This window comes from Photinus pyralis, unplaced genomic scaffold, assembly GCF_008802855.1.
Source record: "Photinus pyralis isolate 1611_PpyrPB1 unplaced genomic scaffold, Ppyr1.3 Ppyr1.4_LG2, whole genome shotgun sequence".
Classification (NCBI taxonomy): domain Eukaryota; kingdom Metazoa; phylum Arthropoda; class Insecta; order Coleoptera; family Lampyridae; genus Photinus; species Photinus pyralis.
Genome location: NW_022170403.1, coordinates 24,534,481 through 24,558,517, shown reverse-complemented (window position 1 = coordinate 24,558,517; position 24,037 = coordinate 24,534,481). Strand labels below are relative to the sequence as shown.

The window sequence follows — 24,037 nt, the reverse complement described above, 5'->3', positions numbered from 1 at the left end:
TGTACACTTTTGAGATAAAATGCTAGTGAAGGACGATTGTAAGAAGGTTTTGGACCGACCAGGGTTAGACTTACAAAAAGTTAGCACAATTATTTTGTGTGAGAATTTTATTTTCACATAATTGCGTTTTTTTCGAAGTTTTTAGCGACCGGTTTATCTAATAGTTGTGAAATATTTCAAAACCGAACATAGGCATTAACCATGGGAGGCCCGTGTTTTGCAGATCGTTGCTTCCCATGTCAACTTAGAGGTTCATAATGACACCAATCGAAAGAAGATTTTTTTTTTCATCTAATGATATACGAATTATCCAAGGATTGAAATATAGGTTACGGTAATTGGATTTATTGCCGAATTTTCGTTAAAATAATAAGAAATACACCTGAAAATGAACTAATTCGTATATCATTACATGAGAAAAAAATCTTCTTTCGATTGGTGTCATTATAAACCCTCTGAGTTAACATGGAGAGCAACGATCTGCAAAAAACATTTTTCCCATGTTAATTCCCTATGTTCGGTTTTGGAATATTCACCCGGTATGTTACAACCGTTTTCGGGAAAAAGTCCAAAAAAACCGAAAATGTTGACTTTTGACCTTGCAAAACTATCTTCTTCCTTTATCCAGTGGGTGACTGATTTGTTTTGCCAATGTCGTACTTTTAGGGCTCAAGTTATACAAAATTTCGGCACTAACACAGAAGTTAAGCATTTCATCATTTCAATTCTTACTCCTAGTGTGATGCATTTTAAGTGATACAAGGTTTATAATAGTATATTCAAAATTGGATAATTGAAGAAGCAAACGGCACTTACTAAACGTTTTCAACATTGTCTCAATTTATAGGGAAGATAAAAGCGAAAATTTAAATTGTGACAAATTTTCCTTGCCAATATAAACGAAAATGTGTAATAAAAAAAATGAAAATCGGCAAATTTTAAGGGTGTCGTGATAATGAGTAACTGGCATCCCCTTTTAAGGGTGGTGGGGTCGATATAAAGAGTACCGACCATGGCGCTGAAGCTTTAGTAGTACAGTGTATGTTGTGAGTGTGGCAGGTGATACAGGTGAAAAGAGCGGTCTCCGCGTGCAAGATGCACATTTTCGTACAGGTAAAATCCATACAGTTTTCGCTTATATAATCCGACGCGCCGCCTCCTACGAGATTAACACTTAAAACTGTGCCAACGACGTTACGGCACAACAATAACAGATATAAGTACTAAATTTAATAACGTCGTTAACGCGACTTCCTCTCCTAAATGTTTATTTGTGTAATAAATTTAATACTGCTACAGCGTGCGCAAGTATGCGTGAAATATTTCAATACAAAAATATTTGGTAAAGTTTAAATATTTACTTTTCGACTTATAACTGTCATAGTGTTGTGTTTACTGTTGAAATTTATTTGATTGAAATCAGGGTTAATTGAGTTAATCACACTTCGGACTTCAAACGCGCCGACAATTGGATGCCGCCTTAAAAGATGATTTCAAATTATTTCCATTGATTGCCGTTGAGCAATTTAAAATCGTCCCCATTTGGATGGACGTGTTTTAATTAAACTACGGTGACCGAGTATTACCTTTTAAAATTTTTCTAAAAAAACGCGTATCTATTTTGTAAATGTCATAGTATGAGCTTAAGCGTATTTCATCTAATCGGTACCAAACTCCATACATACCAAATGTTGGGATTACTCTCATTGGTGCGGCATTTTTCGACAATAGTCTATAATTTTACGGTAAATCCAATCAAGGGGGGTGCACCCTCGATCATGTTTTAAAGTATAATCAACAGGTATGTGAAATAGTCCCAAAACACAAATATTTGTTCGCTTCGGCCGAAAGCCCACTTGCAAGCAACTATGATAAAAAATGTACAAACGATTTCAATTTGTTCTGATAATACAGTCTAATTCTATGTGTAATGAATTTAATGCGTGAACTATGCCACCAAAATAAATTATTTTAATGTGTAGTGGACACTAGCATGTTAATCTAAGGTGACAACTTAATTTCTGCCTATGTACTAGAATTGGGACTACCATTTCCAATAGATTTTACATCGTGAAATGTGCTTGCTTGATTTATGCGTCTGCGTTTTTCTTTTTTGCGTCAAAAGTAACTAAGGTACGGAATGTTTAATTTCGATTTATACGGCGAATAGTCGCAAATTTTTTTTAACTGTTTTATTATTGTTGATATTTGGCTATAAGATCGTAATGTATGTGCTAATAACAAGATGGCGCGGCGGTGGTGGGTGGTCGAAGAGGGTTGAAAATTTGAATATTCAAACAGTTTTATTATTAGTGAACGTTTTTTATGCATTAGTTTTTAAATTACCTTCGTTGATTTCCCGGACCGACAAACCTCTTCGTACGTGTTGCCAGTGAAAGCTTTTTATTGTATGTATAAACGTATGTATATAGTCATGTGCCCCAATCGGACGGCAGTGATCTAGGCAGTTATGGTCTTCGTTTATGCTATTATAAATGCGACAATTTCCTATTACGTGTAATTAATGGCGTCTTTCAGACTTTATATACCGCGAAAATCGTTTCAGTACATTCATATTCATATAAGAAAATAAAGCAAGGTTCATTAATAAGAAAACGGTTTGAATTTTCAAAATCTTCGACCACCCACCAACGCCGCGCCATCCGCGAAATTGCTGCCAGACACTCGGATATGTTATTAGCATATACATATCCAAATATCAACAATAATAAAACTGTTTAAAAAATGTGCCACTAGCTCTCCCACTAAAAGTGCTATTAACGAAAGCTTCTAATCGCATCGAAAATTGGTATCAGAATTGTTCTCTGTGCACCTGTTATGCAATTGCAAATTCATTTTTTGTATCTTTAATATGCAGTGAGTTGCGCTCTTCCAATTTTGTCCTGGGAAGTATTTTATAAACTATGTAATTTTGTATTCGTTTTACCTTCAAAAACAGTATCATTGGTACGGAAAGACCTTTTGTATAGTAGCGTGCCGTCTATAGGTAAGAATTTTGGAAAGCTGCAAAGTTTGGAAGTTTTGAAGGTGTTAGCTTACAAACGAAAAACGTTGTGCCCTTTAGGATTTGAAACAAAAACGTTGGGGGATGAGAAGTAACACAAGTAGGATGGGATATCATCATTTGCACAAAAACGTACCCTAATACTTGTTTTAAAATTTCAAAATTCGACAAACAAGACCCTTGGCGTAATATGGTGGTTCTGTAAACCCTCATTAAATCTGTACTGCGCATAACATAGGGACAGTAAAAGACATTAGGGGTACTCCAACGAAGCTTCTTTCAAATCTTTCCTATAATCTACACTAATCACGCCACATACCACAACTCACCGGCACCGTAAGCTTTCAAACGCATTTAAAAAGCCAAGACCGTATTTCAGTTCAGGATCGCTCTTCCACGTCCCACAACCAACACAAATCCTACCAACAGACTACTATGGTAAAATATTGTCACAATCAAGGAATAAATTCTAACCGCTTAAAATAGAAGTCAAAATCTTGTCACACCACAAACACCATTCGTCCTCCAAATTCCAAAGCTGGGGTTGCGATTGACTTACCGTTGTTTAGTCGCCTCCTACGACACGCAATTTCCATCCCTACAATGGTAAACGTAGACAAAATAAAAAAACTTTAGGAACATACCTTGTGTGCATCCTTCAAACCTTCATTTCAATTTCTCTACAATTCGCCTACTTTGCTCACGCAGTCTCCTTCAATTTTCTTTTAGACTAAATTCAGGTCTGATCTCCGCCTACTCCCTCTTCAAATACTGTATTATATATCCTTTGTCTGCGCATTTGTTCAGTCACCTTCCGCTTACTTATTACTAGAGAACGTAGCACCGGGGGATCTGGGGGATATGCAAAACCCCACAGGAAAAAAGGGAGATTCCTCCTTTTGTGTGGGATAGGGGGTATTCAGGGGTGGTATTCCATACCCCCGGTTCTACGTTCTTTCAAACAGTTTAAAGCCTTTATATAATAAAAAAAAGGAGCAAGTTTATTTCAATTTTGTAGGAAGTGCCATCAAGTTTTCTTTCTTTGATGCGGAAACACACGACAATGTAATGGCTAAACCGTAGCATCGGTGGTCTGGGAGTATTTGGAATATTTTTAAGTTCTTCTTATATTCCCAATTTTCTTCAAGTCCTCAGGTTCTCAAATTCTCTCACATTCAAATTTCCCTCAGTGTCCAAAAAAAAAAGACCATTCAGGCGATTCTTAAGTTTTCAAGTCCTAAGGTTTCCTTTATAGTAGGAGAGCTAGTGGCACAGTTTGATTATTGTTGGTATTTAGATATAAGATAGTTATGTATATGCTAATAACATATTCGAGCGTCTGGCAGCAATATCGCGAATAACGTGGCGGTGGTGGGTGGTCGAAGAGGGTTAAAATTTTGAAAATTCAAACAGTTTAAAAAATGTGCCAAGTTCCAAAGAAATTCTCCAAAAGTTTGCTTCAAGATCCGTCAAGTTTTTTTTCTCTTATTCATGTTCTTTTCTCAAATTCACTCCTTTTTTTCTTAAACGATCTAAGGACTGAACTTATTAGGAGAGAACATTAGCACCGGTGGGTATGGAACACACCCTTAGGAAAAAAGGAAAACCGTTTCCCTAAATCAATTGTCATGTTCGTAGATTCCGCCTGTTGTGTTGGCTGGGGGGTATTCTTACTCATTGTTTTAAACTGTTTGACAGAAACGTAGCACAAGGGGGTCTGGGTGTTACGGAATACCCCCCAGGAAAAAAGGGAGACCCTTTTCCTAAATCAGCTGTTAGAGTAATCGATGCTCCTGTGTGATTTCTTTTGTGTGTTTAAATATTTTGACACAATTTTACAGTGTAGAGTGCGGGACGTATTTATTTAGGGGTGCAAATCTCATACTGACAACCAAATTTGCCGCCCTCAAAAGTTTAAAGTGCATAAAACGATTCTGTGTCGTTCACTTTGGGCTTCTTCCCATTTGCGTAGTCCTATGCGAAGGAATAAACAAGTTTTTGGCTGATCTTGTTGGATATCTGCAGATTTCCCCGCTAGTAAATTATTCTATGTCAATGTATTAATATCAAAACAGACTTCCGCAGAAAACAACGGAACTATAATCGCTAAGTGAATATTAAGCAAATGTAGTAATTACAATTCGATTGTGTCGAAAACCAGTTATGTAATCAAACGTTAATGAAAGTAAAAAAATTACCTTTGAATTCTGGTCGTAGCGGTCGTCTGAATTCAGAATGGTGCATTCTGCAAATCTGTAACAGTCAACAGCACAAACAAACAAGTAAAAGGGGTAGTGAATCGCGCTGTACATAAAATATTGCGACACGGAAGCAACCGGATATTAAACCTATAATTAATACTCAGAAAGAATCAATAATACAAATGACTTTACGCTATCAAAAGCAAAATTTTGATTGACCACGAATTATCTTTACATGCAATGCAAAGATTTTATTCATGTATTCTTAAAACATGCTTTAAAGTATCATATGAGGTACCCACCAAAGATCCTCTTCACAGAACCTTTTTAGAGTCGCTCAAAATCAAATAAAAGCACAAAGTGATAGTATAACCGGAGACTGGTATAGCAAACTTCACGGACCCGATTTGTTTGCGTGCTTTGTTCGTAGCATGGCATTTCGCTTAAAAACACAAGGTTACCAACCTTCACTAGCCCCTTTTGCGTTGATACCAAAACTTTAGCAATTTCTCCATACCTGTTTAAAGTGTTTAGTGGTTCAAAAACAACAATTCCGTTTTCTATACATAAACTCACCCTATTTTTCTTCAGTGATAAGGCGATTTTGAAAAAGGAACCCACATAACAGCGAAATTGTACATGTCCACCAAGAATATATTACTGGATTTCCAATAGTTGCAGTTCGCAACATCTGGCATTTAGGACTATAGTGTTACAGACACAACCCGCATGTACCCCAATCCATGTCTGTGGACAGCCTATTGTAACAAGGTACTCATGGTGTAAATCGAATTTTGTTTTTTGTACAGAACTAAAAGATTAAATAGATGAGAACATAACGTTCACCAAATTCCTTCCGCTCATAATAAATAGGTACGGTAATTAAGCGGCAAGTTTTACAACCTATTCATTACAAGAATACGTTTCAGGTAACGAGGAACTAAAAACTTCTTAGACATTTACATCGGCTCATACCTTTTGAAGCAAGAGCGAGACGCCTGTGACGATGGTATAGATCATCAGGTAGTAAATGTTTGGTTAACATGACATGAAATTAATTAAACAATTATCTCATGGTGGTCTCCTTATAAATATCAATAAAACCTTTAATTTGCGGTTTCCGAAAAGCTACGCCTACAAACGACCACTGAAATCATCAATCGATTAACAAGGAGGAAAGGATTACAGGTAATTTGATTAGAATCTACATGGAATCTCAGAATTGCCGAATGCGTCATGTTCGCCACATATTTCTAACGATCAAATATTTTTTTCCCTCTAAATCGAAGTCTAGTAAATGTGTATGAGTTTTTATTTACTATCCTGTCTTCTTGCGCTGGCCGGAATTGTAATTGTACTGCAAAAGTCTAAGTACCAAAACAAACTGCCTATATTGGAATGTTGTTTTATACGTGGTTAGTTAATTTTGACTTACGGAAGGTTAAAAAAAACTTGTACTTATTAAGCTCGAGTAATATGGTCTTCTAGTCCCGCAATAAGGATGTCTTTGACCTTTTATCATTGTGTTCTTGGCAGCCCCCTTTCACTTTTATTAACATAACAAAATAAGGAACATAGATCACTTTCCTAAACCATAACTTTGCTTTAAAATAAGCGATTATCGAGTTTGTTTTAACAACATACAATATCGGAAAATAATAAGGGTGGCTTATGTTTTAATTTACTTTAAGTAAACTGAAACTTCTTGCAACTGACACACCTTGGTCGAAGGTTACAGTTCTGGACTCCTGAGCCTAGAATAAACGCACGTCTTCTGACCTTGTTGTAATTACGAATGATGTACACTCACATAGCTTAAATAATACAAAAAACAATTTTCGTTTTCAGATTACTGTACCACAGTGACACCGGTATGTTTTTTTCTCAGTTGTCTGCCAGCTGGCTTTTTATGCCCGTTCGGTTTATTACATAACTTGATCCTTTGTGCGTCCCTGTTTATTCCGGTCGATAACACTTGCAAACGAGGTTTAAATTTTTATTTAAACTGCTATTCCACACCCACATATCGCTCGCTCTCCGCTAATTTCCACTCCGTCTTAGTCAGGAGACTCAGAAGAGTCTTGGTTTTGGCGTTGAGTCCACAATTTCTGTTCCGAATAACAAAAAAAAATGTTCGTTCAGTTATCAATAGCTTACAATTGGTCCCTATAAAAAGCGATTGACCACTCCGTCTTTTGCTAACTAAACCCGCCCAAAAATGGCGGATTGTTAATGAAAGCGGTCATTAATTATTTTCCATTGCTTAAGGTTTTTAGTTCCACCAATCCCGACTAGTTCTAAAGTCGTTAATGAATCCTATGTTTCCCAGGAAGAGGTGATTTAAAAGTTTCCACAGTATGATGAAATAAGGACTGTTAACGTTATGTAGCTATTAAAAAGACTGAATTTGAGATCCACCCGCACTATCGCGACGTCGTAGAATCCTGAGCTCATTAGAGGACAGACATACGACCTATTAAAACTTGAATGATGCAGAAAAGATGGGCTTCAGTTCCAACGTGCTTTGAAATAAGAAAAATAAAACTCTACCTAGATATCAGATTGGAATTCTACGTCGGCAGAACTGATAAAACACCTGCATTGCTTGTCTCGCACGTGGCATTGTTTGTTAAAAAACCAATTAATCCTTGTCTCGTTAACTAAATACCACAAATCGATTAAATGAATTAAACAAATATTGAGTACATTTATAATAAGGAACTAACTTTAAAATGATAAATCAACAAATTTTATACATGACAAGGTGGCTCACTCTCATCGTCGGCACTCAAGAAACGACACCCCCATGTAGTTTACATAGGAATACTTTCCAGAGCTTTCTAACGCCTATCAGAAGTGTGTAGCCCATATCTTTTCTAGAGTTATTGATAATCGATTAGTTCTGTAAAAAAAAAGACTAAACGGTGTTTTCCAATGCAATGGATGAGCAAATGTATTTGGAAATGCTGCGAAAGCCTGCAATGCTTTGAAACACGTTTAACAAGGTGTTACAAATTCTGGAAGTTGCCTCAGATGCATCTCTGAGCTTTCTTAAAGCTTAACGTACCATTTTTAGAATGTAAATGTATGAAATGTGTTTTTCTTCACACCGAACCCAGTAATTGAGAATAAGTGCAAATATTTACCTAAACTTATTTGAACTGCGTCACTTATTCTTGCTGATTATTGGAATAGATTGGCCTGTGTTTCTTTTTAATTGAATATATCGATACTACCCCCAAAACACCTGTCCAACTAGCTCAAAATTTAAAAAAAATTTTAAATTAAGCAGTTTGTAATTTCTCCTAGTACACATCAGGCATCTGCTACAAAGAAAAATCCACACGTGCATTACCTTACCTGCGCCACATGTGCATTTCTGCAAAAATTAAAAGTTTCTTATCGCAAACACCTAAATAAACCTTTTATAAAATACGCAAAATTTTACCAGATGTTCTCACATTTTAACACGCAATTTCACGTTGTACAACTAAATAAACAAATCCAAATAATCAATACGCAATTACGAACAATTGTAAAAGTAAAAATAACACTGCGGAAATACAAACTCAAATGAAACCAACAAATTCTGCGCCCATTCGTAAATAACCGCTCCGATTTATTTTATTAAAATATTCAAATATTTCTCATAGATAGGGTAGCTCGTGATTATTTTCGGTGTTTAAAGAAAAATAATGTTTACACAACAGTATGTTTTAATGCATTGGAAAACGTTAATTTGCTATGAAAGTACTTATCAGACATTGGAAAGCATTTTAAAAACTTTTCAGAATGTTCTTATATTTCCAAATGCTTTCCATGAATTTCGTCAATGCTCTAGAAATAACTGGTTTAAAGGTTTAGATACGGCTTTCTAGTGCTTTTTTAATTTTTCCATAGTCGGTATAGTCGAAACTACGGTTCCACAAACGATGATTAAGGTTAATCTATAATGAATAGTTATTTCAATCATTGTTTGCGAAATTGGGCGTACGAATTTTAAAAAATTTTAGTGGTAGGTATGTATACCTATATATTTGATAAAGCTTTCTACGCAAACGTCTGCAAAAAGCTAACGTATATGATGGAGCTATCTTACATGTAAAAGGTGTACAGTTTAGATATTTCCCAATTCCTAGTGACGACAATAAAATATATCGAGCAGATGACGAAGGGTATAAACCATATTCGGAAACTTTGCAACTACCTACACATTTACATGCTGTTTTTACGATCCGTAATTTCAGCTTTCCAATACTTTGCAAAATACAATTTTTTGCATTTGCATAACCTAATAAAAAAACTTTTTGGGAAACTTGCATATATGTAGCAAGTTGAGCTCGAGTTGAATTCCTTTTTTCTTCCTACCCTCCAAATTTCTAATCCACCCTCCGTATGAGTGGGCGGAAATTATCTACGTATTCCCTTACTTCATAACTTTTCAAGTAATTACATTGTTGAAGAGCCTACTTATTTCAACAATCTAGCGAATCAACAAGGAGCGTTCAGCGAAGAGGCTGTAAAGATAAGCAAACACTAAATAGTAAATAGCTTTCTATTGAGATGCCTTTTCGGAAGTGACGTCATAATGTAGCCAGAATCCTACGTTTCACGCTTTGGAGAAGTTTCCGCGATTGCTGTAAAAAAGACTTTAAGCCAGGCGACGCTTGGGACTAAGCCAAATGGTAAAGTTAAAGGTTCACAAATTGCACTTTATTTCTTCCCTATGCAATAGCGGAGGGCTATATTTAAACGAACAAGTATTTAAGAAGTAGGTACTTTTGTTATCGTTTCTCATTTACATAAGGACCGGTAGATATTTGCGGCTTCAGAAAAGCATCTCTTTTATGCTTGTAGTGGGTATTGTGGCGCAACGTTTGATCTCGCAATTAGCGCGACACGTCTCCTTATAGCACTCATTACCGATACAAAGTAATGCCGCTTTGCTCTCTACCGGTTTCTGAGCCGGCACTTCCGTTCTTACTGCGACGAACTTAAGAATCTACTTGGGAAAATTATACTTTCAAGTATCGAGAAATACCTTTGTGTAGCATTAAGAAAAATTTATGGTTCGAATATGGGGAACGCTTTGTCTACTTTATTTGCCACTTTGCAGAACCAATCCCTTAATTGTTAATATTGCATGGTATGCATACATTAACGGGCATAAACACAATTATTATACAGTTTCATTCGATTTATTGCATTACTTTGTATTCGTACTTCCGCCTACAATCTTAATTACTTTCTGTGATCAATTCCTGTTACCTTCTATATTAAACCAATACGTAGATAATATCATAAACGTTTTATATCTAAATTTTTATCATATTCATAGCCATTACGTTCAATTGGTAGTAGCTAGCAATAGCAAAGATTTTTTTGTCTAACTAACTAAATGAAACCGCGCAAAGATATAGTGAAGTGGCGCGAGTATGTGTTCTGTGTCCCAGGGATACAGTATTCATTTTTAATTCTATTGCTAAGAGTTTCATAAAAACGTAACGAATGACATGCCCTGTCTTAGAGAGTTGACCTCCTAAGCCCAAAATCTAATCATTTTTTCATTTATAGGTATATAAGTTTTTGGGTTTTCATGCGAACAGACGAACGGCCGAACGTTTATATGGAAAACCTCCATCTTTAGATATTGTTGCACTATCTCTATGAGAAAGGCACAAAAATGGCTTTGGACTGGAACGGTGTTTTTGTCCGATTATTTTCTTAGTAGCACAAAAGAGCGTGTTAAATACCGCTGTGGGCCCCACGTTGGGCGCCAATTAAGAATGCTGTGTGCACTGGTCGATAGGCCAGAAAGACTGTACACAAAACACCAAAACAAAAACCTAGCTAGCTCTTCCCTTTTACTTATTAACACGGCAAAAAACTTCTCCCCAGCACAGAGGAAAGATTCGATTCTGCTCTCAGTTAAGTGGGTCAAACCAAATACCTTAAACTCCAAACTGAACTTTAAAATTTTAAATAATTAAAATGGACCTTGGGCAAACATCCAATAAAAACAACAAACAACGTTGTGAATGAACCACACGGAATTTAATGTGAAAATTACAAAAGTGCGAGTTAATCTTAACACACAAAAGGAAAATGTACAAAAACACAAACAATTATTACAAAAAGACTAAAATTAAAATTAAACTATTTACATTACTATCCGAGAATTGTAATCCAAATAAAAAGGTTTCCTTACACAGTTCACAAAAAATTTTTTCAATTAACACACTTTACACTAACGACGTCGGGTAATCGCAGCATCTTCTCTTCTAGTAGACAAGGACGTTCCAATAAAAAAACTTCAAACTGAGTCAGTTAGATGTGTAATAATTCAATGTAACTGTTCTCTGTGGTATAGGTCAAAAATTTTAGAGCAAAATGTACCCAAAATTATTCTTTACACATAAATTTGGATCTGTAAAAGCTTTCAAACGCATTATCTTGGTCCTGAAAGAGTACATCACGTGTACATTTGATAACCGCATGTGTGTGATTCAAAGATGTGAAATTATTTTTCTGAGGCCACATGGATTTTGATCAAAATACGTCAAAATCGTTATTTATGCACCAAGATCGTTGGGAAAAAGGCCAAGAGCATTATCTCGACCAAAACATGAATTTGATCTATTTATGGCGACCACATGGATTTTGATCAAAACATGTCAAAATCGTTATTTATACACCAAGATCGTTGGGAGAAAGACCAAGAGCATGATCTCAAGAGATAAAATAAGTAATTTTTCCAACTTCACACCTGTGTAGTGAATCCCTACAATTAAAAATCAGATTGGTGGTCGGTTTGGACTGACCGTCCAGGGTACTCCCATGGGTAAGTAAATACTGTCAGTATCTTCAAGATATTGTTCAAGTAAAATTAATCAAATTCATTTATGTGAAGAAAGTTAGTGATGACTTACTGAATGTTTTAAAACTCTAGTGCCGTCCTAGTCCTATTACAAGGTTTAAAAATGAAGAAAAAGCGTTGGGAGGCAATGGAAAATACTTCAAACGCTTTTCAGCATTCAGGATTTTCTTCTTGATCAATCGAACATCTTCCCGACTTTTAGACACCGTTAAGCCGCTATAAGATTGCTTTCGATCTGCTCTACAGCTTACAGGTGTTGCTTTTATGTACATCTTATTGTTTTCTTCCGCTCCCCCTTCCCCCTAATCCTAAACCTTCTGCTGATGAGCCGATGCTTGCGTGCCGGGTCGCGAACATTCCATTCCGAGCACTGAGAAGAGGAAATTTTGATAACAACAGACAATGGTAGTAATCCTGCATGAGGGTGCAATTTTGTAATTTCCCGACAGCGATTCATGGGAATGTGGACAAATATTCATGTAGACGCAAATGATGTCGAAATTATCTTTATGAAACAAATCGCATATCAAAACAATCAATCGTAGAAGACAAAGGCTAATTTTTAGGTTAAAATACCCTTCAACATGTTCTGAAATGACACACAAGTCTTCAAAGGATTTAAAATGTGCACAGTGTGATTATGGAATGAACTAAATGTCATCTGTTATTAACTCACAATACTTCCAAATACACATTGTGCCGCTTAAAAATACGTAATGCTTCAGAATATTGGTTTTGCAACAAATCTTTAACATATTCTGAAACGACATCTCTTAAGACACATCTTCAAAGGATTTAAAATGTGCACTGTAGAATTTTCTAACAGATTATCACCATGTCCTGAAACGACATCTCTTAATTCCCAAAAGCCCACACGATTAGGTATATTAGGTAATGGCAATCTATCCATATAGGGTGTTTAAAAAAAAGTCGGATATTTTATCCACGTAGAGTAGGGGCTCACTATAAAAACAAACGAATTTAATGTAACGTAAAAACTTAAAGAAGATGCAAAATGTGTCCTCGTTCCATTTGCACGCAGACTGCACATCTGCGTTGGAAGAAAGCTCCTATTCCTTCGAGTACAAACATATTGAAATTAAGGCACAATATCAACTCTATCTCACTTAGTTTGTTTATTAAGATTTTTTGTTTCTTTTCATGAGTACTATACGCAGATAAGGTATCCGACCCTGTATACGACGTTCGCCGGGATAGAAAGTACAGCATTCGTCGGAACTGCTATTGTCACTTATAATTGCACAAGAGGTTTGTATTTTACCGAGTAAATTTGGGTTGTTTAGATAATGAAAATCTGTTGCCTAGCAATTAGACGAGAAAAACTGTGAACTAATAAAAATGCGACACCGCAGGTGGAGTATTTTTAGGTTGACAGTTTTTCGAGTCCAATTGCTAAAAGGAAACAGATTTGAATTGCCACAACCCAAATTTACTCAATACAAACCTCGAGTGTAATTCGGCAGGACAATTTAACGAACAAGAAATTCACATAACTAATCAATTACTGACAGACGTCAAACTAGTCATATGGGAAAGGATAATGCCATATTTGGTTCGAAAATGATTAAGTGAAAAAACCACTAGTGCATTTGTCGCTGGAAAAGTTGCAGGTAACTTTTGCCGCTGTCAAAGTGACAATTGCATTGCGGCTTATGCCATTTTTTATACATGAGTTGAATTATTGTCCATATAAAAGAATGAATGTATGTGTCTGTCAAAACCGTTCATCCAATTCCGATTGAACTTTGAGGAATGGTCGGACCTCGGGTCGGACGTATGCCCGCTGAAAGTCCCTGGGTTAGTACTTTTCGAAATTCCCACGAGAATGGGAACAGGAAAAACAGGATATTATGTTTCACAGTCTAAAAGAGATTTTATATTTAGAACATAGGTTTCTTTGAAGGCGTTAAGGTGTACTTCGGAAGAACTATCCGAAGTTTCCACGGAAACAGGGAAAACCAGAAACGGGGTACGGGAAAAAACAGGATTTCTCAAAGGCGGGACTGCTAGTCTAAAATAAATGGCTGCCTATAGTAGGCATATGTCCTTCAATCACCCTGGCAGAATCTAATGTAAAAGAATGAAATGTAATTCATTTTGGAGTCAGTCACTCTGTATATCGAGTACTATGACCATTTTCCGAAAATAAACCTAATTTCCTTTGAAAAATGAAAAGTACATGCGGTTTCCTCACATAGTTCTTGTGTAGTATATTTCTAAATGATTCTTCACATTATTTGGTTGCCTGCTATCATCAGCCAATACTTTCAAACGTTGAGTTTTTTCTTGAAAAAAGAGTGTTCATCCTTTGGACATATAAGTCCCACTGTTTAAGGACGGTTCTTGGGAAAATTCAAGAATATCATGCAACAAGGAACACGCAAACCAAATCAAATCATCTTGAAAATAATATTGGATTTCCTGCTACCTGGTACACCACAACTAAGATTAGGAAACTGATGAGTAGACAGATAAAGTTTTCACGAGAGCAACTTTCCCATTTGCGAAAATGCGCTAAGAATACTTGAGTAGAAGTAATTTTGAAAAGATAATTTTCTTTTATCTTTAGAAATTCGTTCGTGAGCGGCACGACTATATGCCATGGTGAGGATCTTAACTTCACAATATAATGCGTCGATTCATACGCGGCGGATAAATTGAAAATGAGGTATATACGATTTCCGTACGGCACAATGGAATTCTTAACAAACCCCATAGAATCTAATTTAAAATGATTGTGCTATAATTTTTTTTCAATAAGTATAGATAAAAAATAAAGGGCAGCTGTATTGTATATCAAAGCAATGTACCGCCTTATTGTAAGCAATAAGAACATCAGAATGAACGGGAATTCGAACGGAAAGCCTCAAATAAACCACAAAGCAATTGACGTTCTTAATCACAAATTGATCAATCGAGCAACTTACTCAGAAATAAAACTTGGCAATATCCACCTTGTCGGCAAGTCTTTGAGGGATTAAGATAGAAAGTCACGCATCAGATCTGTCTCTATTGAAAACTTTGTACGACTTTACTTGGCCCCTTTCAAAACATACCGAATTCAGACACTTCTTTGCTTTCAACAGTGTAGATTTGTGTCGGGGCTTTAAGAAGAGGTGACGATCCTTTGATCTCGCCGACATCGCCGGTAGCTGTCCATACTTCTGCCTGCACGCATCACAAGCACGCTTCTTTACTATTTCACTACGTTTACTCCTTACGGTATGCGTCGATACCGCCAGTTATACGCTTTGCTTTTACACATGTAAGATCAAATAACATGGGGATCCGTAAAATTTGAAGATCCTTTACATTATTAAACACGCTTCGTTTCACTTCCTTGCTCGTACGATTTGTAAATATCCTAAAAATTTACAACACATCACCTATTCGAAATTCCCCCAAACATATTAAATTATACACGTCTTTCTGCCGCGTCAGCTTTTGATAGTAAATTTCGATAATAAAGATAATAATTCACCGCCGCCACAGCTTTATTAACATCGGCGTCGTCAAGCCATTGCTTCACATCAAGAGGAAATTCAACTAGACGTCGACGACGCCAGGACAGCCGTCCACGTCAGTCTTTTAGCAGCGAGGCGAGAAAGAATGATTACTAGCTGGATAATGACAATTTTCGTTTGTGGTAACACTATTATTATTTCTAGGCCGTTCACCTCAAAACATATATAAATTATAGTTTTTATGATTAGCTGCCAGTTTATACGGAAAACGACAGAAAACTTAATTAATAGGTTCGTGCAAAAAAGTAAGTCGTAACTAACTTTTGTCATTGTGGTTTTTCGTTCTCCAACGAAAACAATTTTTTCCTACTGGATCGAGGAGATTTTATTAGATTAATTCGGGTTTTATCACGTTACCACTTCTTGGTATGAAGAATCTGCTAATTGACCAAATATTTGCCAAAAACTATAAATTACGAATGAATTCCATCACGAAGAGAACCGTGCTGCAAAAGGTAGAACAGGAGGTTCTTCGGTATTCGCAGCAGAATAAACCCTTTGCAATTAGCTCCAACCAGTCATTTCCTCTTTTAGTTCAGGAAATACGACAATTCGTAATAAGATAAAAAGGACAGTTTAAGATTACATTGATTTTGTTTTACCTGATTCATAAATCACGTACGTAGGTAAATCAAAAAAATTATTTGGATTGTATTCGTATATTCGTATATAAAACCAATCAAAATTTTACCCTTTAGAGTGGTGGTAGGTGGTAGTTATAAGAAAAACAATTTCCTTTTACTTGCAAATATCAAAGCATTTACTCCACGTTTTTTTCAAAAAGAAAAAGAAGGAAAAGGTTGCACTTTTTTAAAATTCTTAGAAAGTAGCTTTTGCTTTAAAACTGGAGGATTTACTTCAGAAAATGTGCATCTAATACGACAAAGAGTGGTACAATGCGACCTATTGTAATACGACTATCTTGTGGCACGAGTGGCTTAGCGAAACGGAGCCATGAGTGTCCACAAGATAGGAGTATTACAGTAGTCAGTAGAGTATTGCAACACGTGTTTTTCATACCATTTTTTCTATTTCAGTGCTTTAATTTAATTAAAAAGTAATTATAAAAAATTACAGGCAACTTTAGAATTAATATGTCTTAAGCTGGCAACACCTTTTACGTTGACAAATTTGAATCGTAGATAAACACAACACTGATATTTGGAAACTTTAAATTTCGTGGATGTGCATAAATTTCACTAAGCGCTCATAGGTTAAGTACCTATATCTTTCCTAGGTAACCTCTAAACTCAAGTTACCCACTATAAATAACAATTATATTACTTTATTGTTAACTTACCTAACACCACACACACGAATATTGCCAAATCTTTCAAGAAAACACCGTGTTTTAAGCGAGAAGGTTGCAATTCGAAGTTGAGCTATGGATGTCCATAATGTTAATCCGTGCATTCTAGATGTTATCTTAAGTAATTGATGGTTTGCTGTACTAGCGAGTAGTGCAAATCTGAAACTCCATGGTCGTTACTGAGCATACGAATTAAAACGTGTGTAAATAGACCTTTTTGTGCTTGATATTGAAAAGCATGGCTGTTTAAAATCGTCTAGTAGCAGAAAAGCACAAAAGCCAAGTTGCGAATACCGCAGTGATTCGGAATCTTGAGCTCTGTGTTGTTGGTCGTAGTCGCGACCAGTCGTCGTATTGATTACTGGTTGATTCAGGTGGCACTATTTAGATTTTAATCCCCCAGACTAATAGTCACGATATCAAAGTAAGGGAAGATTTATTCTCTACAACATGTCAAATTCAGAATACAATTTGTACTACTAAAACACTTACTAAATTTGGTGCCCTGAAAACCGGTTCACCAATATTCAAAAAAAGCTCAATATTTGACGTTAAATATTTCAACTGACAAAATTAATAAACCATTTAACAAACAGTCAAGGCTAAATGATGATCTGCTCGACAACACTCTGACTTGCAATAAAGTCGTTTTGGGAACCGTATTTACGAAGGGCCATTTCTGCAAATATCAATCCGAGAGCACAGCTTCTTAGTCTATAAGCATTTATTATTAAGACATGAAAAACAAACTTTAATACCTCATTTGCTTGCCTAGGGTAGAATTAACTTAAAATGACGTGTGTACCATTAATTGCATTTTTGCTTAACGCACAATTTTTTCTTGGCTATTAATTACATCTATTGCAAGAAAACTGTGGATTTGGAATGTATTAAGATTTTGGTGTACCAAAAATCAATTAATACACATAAATTTTACGCAATTTGATTTGACATATGATTTGACGTTGACAAACTGCCAACTTACAGATAAAAAGTTATTTAAAAAAATACTACAACCACTGTCATTGTAACACTGTTTTTGCCGAAATCAGTTGTACAAAATTCTCATTGTAACACCCAAATAGAAAAAAGCTTTTGTAGATTTACTTTATCAGTGCACACGCAATTGTAGAGTAAAGGTGTTTAGTTTACCTAAGAGGCGAGCTATGTGCGGAATCTGTAACCCAATTAGCTCCAGAGATACAGCTCTGTGAATATTGGTGTTTCCATTAGGGTAGATGAAAAATTTTTTAAAACCGGTTATAACTAGAACATTAAAATATGATAGTTCATCAAATAAAACATATTATTGCAAATGTTTGCAATGTTTTGTGCCATGCCGGTGTCGGTGACGGCACAGTCCTGACAATTATAAACACATAACCCCTGCTTAAGCTGATCGATATTAGAACCAACCCTCTGGAATATAATATTCAATAATAGTTTTGAAGAAAATGTAAAAGAATTAATTGCATATGTGGATGACAAAATTTTTATTATATAAGAAAATTCAAGAAAAAATTTAGAAATTACTGGAAATAGAGTTATACAAAATTTTGAAAATGGTGCAGAGAAAATAAACTTATAATATCACATGAAAAAACTGAAATGATTCTTCTAAAAGGAAGTTTAGATATTAAACAACCGCCTACATTAAACAAATTAAGATGGTAAATAATATAAAATATTTAGGCATGATAATTCAAGAAAAATTAAATCGACATTTACACGTAAAAAAAATTTCCGCTAAACAAAATTGGGGACTGAATAAGAAAACTATGATAACAACATATAAAGGAGCATTAGAACCGGCACTACTATATGGACTATGGGGAAAAAAGTCAAAAAATTACAAGAGAGAAAAATAATAAGTACACAATCTTATATCGGGTGATCGAAAAGAACTGAAGACAGTTTAAATTGGGCGCTTTAAGTTTTTAATGTTTTTTACTTATGGAATTGGCAAACATGTTTAGAAGGTAGTTTATTTATGCATTAAGGCGGGTTTAGGCTCGTACGCAGAATGCACACGTTGCAGAAGTGAGTGGAAATTTCAGCTGCAGAAGTACGCCCCCGTGTGTACTAGTGATCTATCTGTTTATGTTGGTACGCAGTTGTTCTCGTTCAAGTGTCGAAATTGACATTTAAAACCTAACCTCTTTTGGTCGTTAAATAACGTGGTTGGTTAAGTGAATAGAAAAAACAGATTTTTGATTAATTTCTGGAATGGCAGACAAGAAGAGAATTAAATTAAAGAAAATACTGTTACTAACGGCGTTAAGTAATGAGTTGGGGCTCTTGCATACTCAAAGGAGGGTACGACGGTGGGCAGTAAGACCTGTTAACAAATATAGGAGAAAATTTTGAAGGTTTCTAAATGTTTTTCAAGTAATGGTGACAAAGGATCAAGAAGAGCTGTACGCCCGACTACAAACAACTGCGTACAAAGTTTAAATTCTGCGAACTTCTGCGTCTCCTACAGACAAGCATATTTGCGGCAACCTACGTTTTGTATTTGTGCGTTCAAGCATAAACAAGGCCGTATATCAACATGGTCTCGAACTACCTGCGGCTGCGACTTTCTGCAGCAGCGCCGTTCTGCGTACGAGCCTAAACCCGCCTTTTAGTGATTAAATTGATCCACTATGCTGTTACATAAATGACATATGGTATGTTACAACTTCATAAATGTTTAGTTTTGCGGGAAATTCAAACTGTCCGCACTACTTTTTCGATCAGCGGTATTTTAAGAAGGACATTTAATATGTATGGAATGCAGTACAATATAGCTGGCATTTATGCCTATTAATTTGAAAATAACAAGAATTCAAATTACAATGTAAAGAAAAGATCAAGATATTAATTTTGGGAATCAATACTATAAATTCCAACAATTATATAAAAAACATAAAAAAGCGATTTTTGGACATCAGCAACTGCACATAAAATTTTAAAAATATATGAAGAAGATGAAGGAAAACTAACAAGAAACGAAATTAAAAACCCAATTTTGAAGCAACATTTTATGAATGAATGGCAAAACAGTGGGAACAGCCTTATAAATTGAGTTGGTATACCACGTCTACCAATAAAATCCTTGCTCATTATAGTTATAGTTTTATTACTTTATTCCTGATGAAGCCGCTTATGAAAGAGGCGAAACGTTGACTTTTAGAACGGTCCTATCCGGGAAGTTGGCTCACATATTAACTCGTTACAGTCAATTCACGGCATCTGTGTTAAGGTTGTTTGTGTCTAAATTAAATTTTCCTTCTACTTAACATATTTAGAGCGTCCGTTAATAAAGGGTTGTTTTGTTGCATATCTCGATAACTCAATGTTCAATTGTTTTTCTGATTTGACAAGGTTCGTTAAATTAGGAAATTTTAAAGGTTTGCTAAGATCCTTTTTTGCCACCGCACGTTAGTAAGTTAGTAGTTGCATTGGGGTAAAAACTGACCCCCCCCGCCCCCACTTTTTTCACGGAAATACACGTTTTGAAGCAACAGGAATCCGAATCAAACAAAATCTCGGTCTGTCGGTGGTCCATCTGTACTTTAATTTCCGACTAAACGGCGGATTCGATTGGAACCAAATGTGGTACACATATTCTAAGACATAAAAGGGCAGAATCGGGCATGCGCAGGTGTGCGTTGGGTATCTGGGCTAGTCACAGCAATTTTTTTTATTTTTAATGTCCTACAATCAACTTGTGATCTATATTTATTATGCAACTGGAACGGAAAAATGCAATCTTCTTTTTAAGTTTTTGAGCTTTAAAAACTTTTCTGGAAACGTCTTTTCACGTTTATAATTCTGTATTCAAAAAACAAATTTCAAGAAAGAAGAATTTTGATCACAGCCTAAAGAATTGGGGTTAGGAATTGGTCATCTGGATATGAATCAGGTACAGAATTTCAGGAAATATGATATCATTCGTTTCAGAAAATTAGGACAAACACTTCCGAACTAGGTAGTTTATTTAATAACAAAATTAAGGACGTATAAACAACTTGACATCATCGTTTACTCGATATACTTTGAGACAGAAATTAAAATAGAGTTGCATCCAGTTAAATGGGACAAAGGGTTTAATTCCCTTCAATTAAAAGACCGACTCCACTCCATTACAAACTGGAAAGTTTAACATCAAATATGTAAGACGTCGCAATGCAGAATTGGCCAATATAAATGGTTCAGAGGACTGTAAAATTCTGGTACGTAACTTTTCTATCACGAGTTTTTGTGCAACTTTGTATGCGAAGTATGTCATTCTAGTTTGTAGTTGACGTTAAATCTCAACGAGTTCTCAACCCTAAATCTAGAGCTTTATTACTTCACAGGATTTATTACACGTTGCTGAATCCCGAAAGTCAGTACTTAAAACCTCTCGTGCCACAAATTTGTCTACAATGCTTTCCTAGGTTCTGCACGAACATGAACAACAATTACGTACCTACTTTCATTTCCATATTCTCGGTACTGAACCTTACAGAACGACGAAATAAATATTTATTATATCTTGTAATGTAAAAGCGAACTGGTGGTGTTATTTATGGTCTAGTATAACTCGGGGTAGATGTACGTTAAAGCTTCAAGCAAGCTTCTGCCATATTTACTCATTAATCTAGTAAGACACGTAGCAGAATCAAGCAGTTTACTCATTTAATTAAGAGCATTATTTCACCCACAGCGCCACAGCAAACTTCAAAGTGTAAGGTGTTTAAGCTTCGAAAGTAAAATAGCAAGTCGCATTCAACATTCCTTGATATACACACCATGAATGCTAAATATTCATGAAGGAATTTGTTCTTATTGGTTATTAAAATCTGAAACGAGATAAGTTCTAGTCGAAGTGGTCTTCGTTACTGCAAAGTAACAGGATTTGGCCTGCTTCCAGTAAACATTAACCAAAACAAATGCAATTCAAACGTGACACACCAACCCTATCGAATGTTGGAGGATAAGTTTTAAGATTCCTGAATTAGAATGAGTTATAATACTTCCTGGACAGATTTTTAATTGAAATTAATTCACTATCATTTGATACATTACGCTAAAAATCACATTCCACCCTATTCAACCTAACAACGGAAATACGCACCACTGTACGCACCGCACCGTATAGGAATTGACTTTAATAATAACGCCACCATATATGTATAGGTAAAACCACCCTCAAATTTTGTTCTTCTTCTAGTGCATAGAACGGCGCTCTGTTTTTTCTTAATCTCTTTTTTATTACTTTCACATTTCTTTCACTTAAAATTTGCAAATTTTCGTATGAGGATTTTTTAATTGTGCCTTTCTGGGATATCATTAACATAAAAAAGACATGCTTTACGTGTCTCTGTGATCAACTGGCAATTGGTTAATTTCGGAATCCGTTGTAAACCCTAATTCTTTAGTACTGTCCATGATGGATTAGTCTCGAGTGTAACAAGAAAAACAATAAAACTATTGCATAATAGCTATTTATAGTGATATAAACTGGGTCTTTATGGACGAGCCGTTTATTTAGCCGAGCGAGCTTGCGAACGAGGCACAAATAAACAAAGCGAGTCCCCATAAAACCTATTTATGGACGCGATATATACTTGCTTTATGTACGACTGCAACAACCCTTAAAAATGAAAATTTCATGGAATTCAATAAACGATAAAATCTATATATCATTGACAACAGATGTCAAGCATTTGTCAAGTATTTTTAAAATACTTGAATTTACCTTGGATTGACACCTCAGTACGATTGTCAAATTGACAGGCGGCCGTTTTACTTTATCATTATGGACTAGGCCATAATATTGCAAATTATGGCCACTAATTGCGACTGTAACCACCGCATTATCAAGCATTCGTACATAAACCTATTTTCGATATTTTCCCAAACTTATTAGAGTTTATTTTTAAAACTCGATAACCCGGAAACAAGTCAACTTGAGTACATTATGCTTCTTACAGATTTTGCATGAAATTAAGAGAATTGAGCCATTACACTAGCACTCTTAAACCTCCTGTGCAATCCATTGCTTTAGTTTCCATGTAAAAATTTAATTATGCTATCGCAGCACACGGAGTCATCCAGGGTGACACCAAATGCCGTACTTTTCTACTACAGAACGTAGCCATTTCAATTTGACGATCAAGGATATTCAATTACTGAATATATTATGTTGTTACAAATTTTCTCTCTTCATTGCATCTATTGTGCTTTTAACACTATTTAAAGGTCTTCTTTGGCATCTTTAAACTACTTTTACCAAATATTCCTTAATTTTTCCTACATAACACCTATTTCACGAACCAAACGGCTAATTATGCACCTTAAAGTAAGATTTAAAAATTAACTAAAAAATTAATAGGGTTAACCTTTTTATTGTATGGTTCTTTAATGTGCCACATTAATAATTTAGACGTTTATCATATTCACCTTCTATTACAAAACACATCATTGCCTTGAAATGGTAAATTATGGCCAGGTATATATTTCATTATGAATAACATCAAACTGTATAATGAATTTTTAACGAGCCGAGTTTATGCTATACTTTTCTTTTTCGCGGCTAACATTAAACGTTTACTAACTACATTAAAAGTGGATCATAAAATGAACCAATAAATTTTTAGAAATTAACAAAATTTTCACTCAAAAACGAATCACCCACTTTTGGATTTAACTGCCAATATTGATTGGGTTGCCCTAAATGTTCAGGGAAACTCAATTAAATTTAACATTTCGTATTGCTAAAGCACCAATCGCAAGGTGTAATTATTTTCATTAAAGAGAAATTATTACTAAAGATTCTATTAGATCTTGTTAGATTTCAAGAATTCTGATTACCTAAAAGCCTACGTTAATTGTCAATAAATTATTAAAATACCTGGTCATTATCTAGTGGCTCAAAGGAGCCGCTTTTAGGGGAGATGTATTGGTTATAAATATGCTCTGCGTGGTCTCTCGAAATGAGTCTTGTATAAGGGGTGTTTTGCTCATTCCCCACCAGGTGTTCCATGTTTGCTTATTTTTTATTGCTGCTCTTATGAAACTTTACCGCGTTTTCTTTTTATTGAACTAACA

General features: G+C 35.5%; 1 protein-coding gene across 3 annotated transcripts in view; it reads left to right on the top strand.

The window, feature by feature from the left end:
* LOC116164590 (palmitoleoyl-protein carboxylesterase NOTUM-like) overlaps window positions 1-24,037 on the top strand; it is an 88,736-nt gene that overhangs the window by 48,684 nt on the left and 16,015 nt on the right. Inside the window, exon 1 of one of the 3 annotated variants that reach the window (XM_031478782.1) lies at window positions 1,037-1,113. The exons of the other annotated variants lie outside the window; for them this stretch is intronic. Coding sequence (XP_031334642.1) covers window positions 1,096-1,113 — 18 coding nt within the window. The 5' untranslated portion in view covers window positions 1,037-1,095. Of the gene's footprint in view, window positions 1-1,036; window positions 1,114-24,037 lie in introns of those variants that run through there. 3 annotated transcript variants of the gene reach the window in all.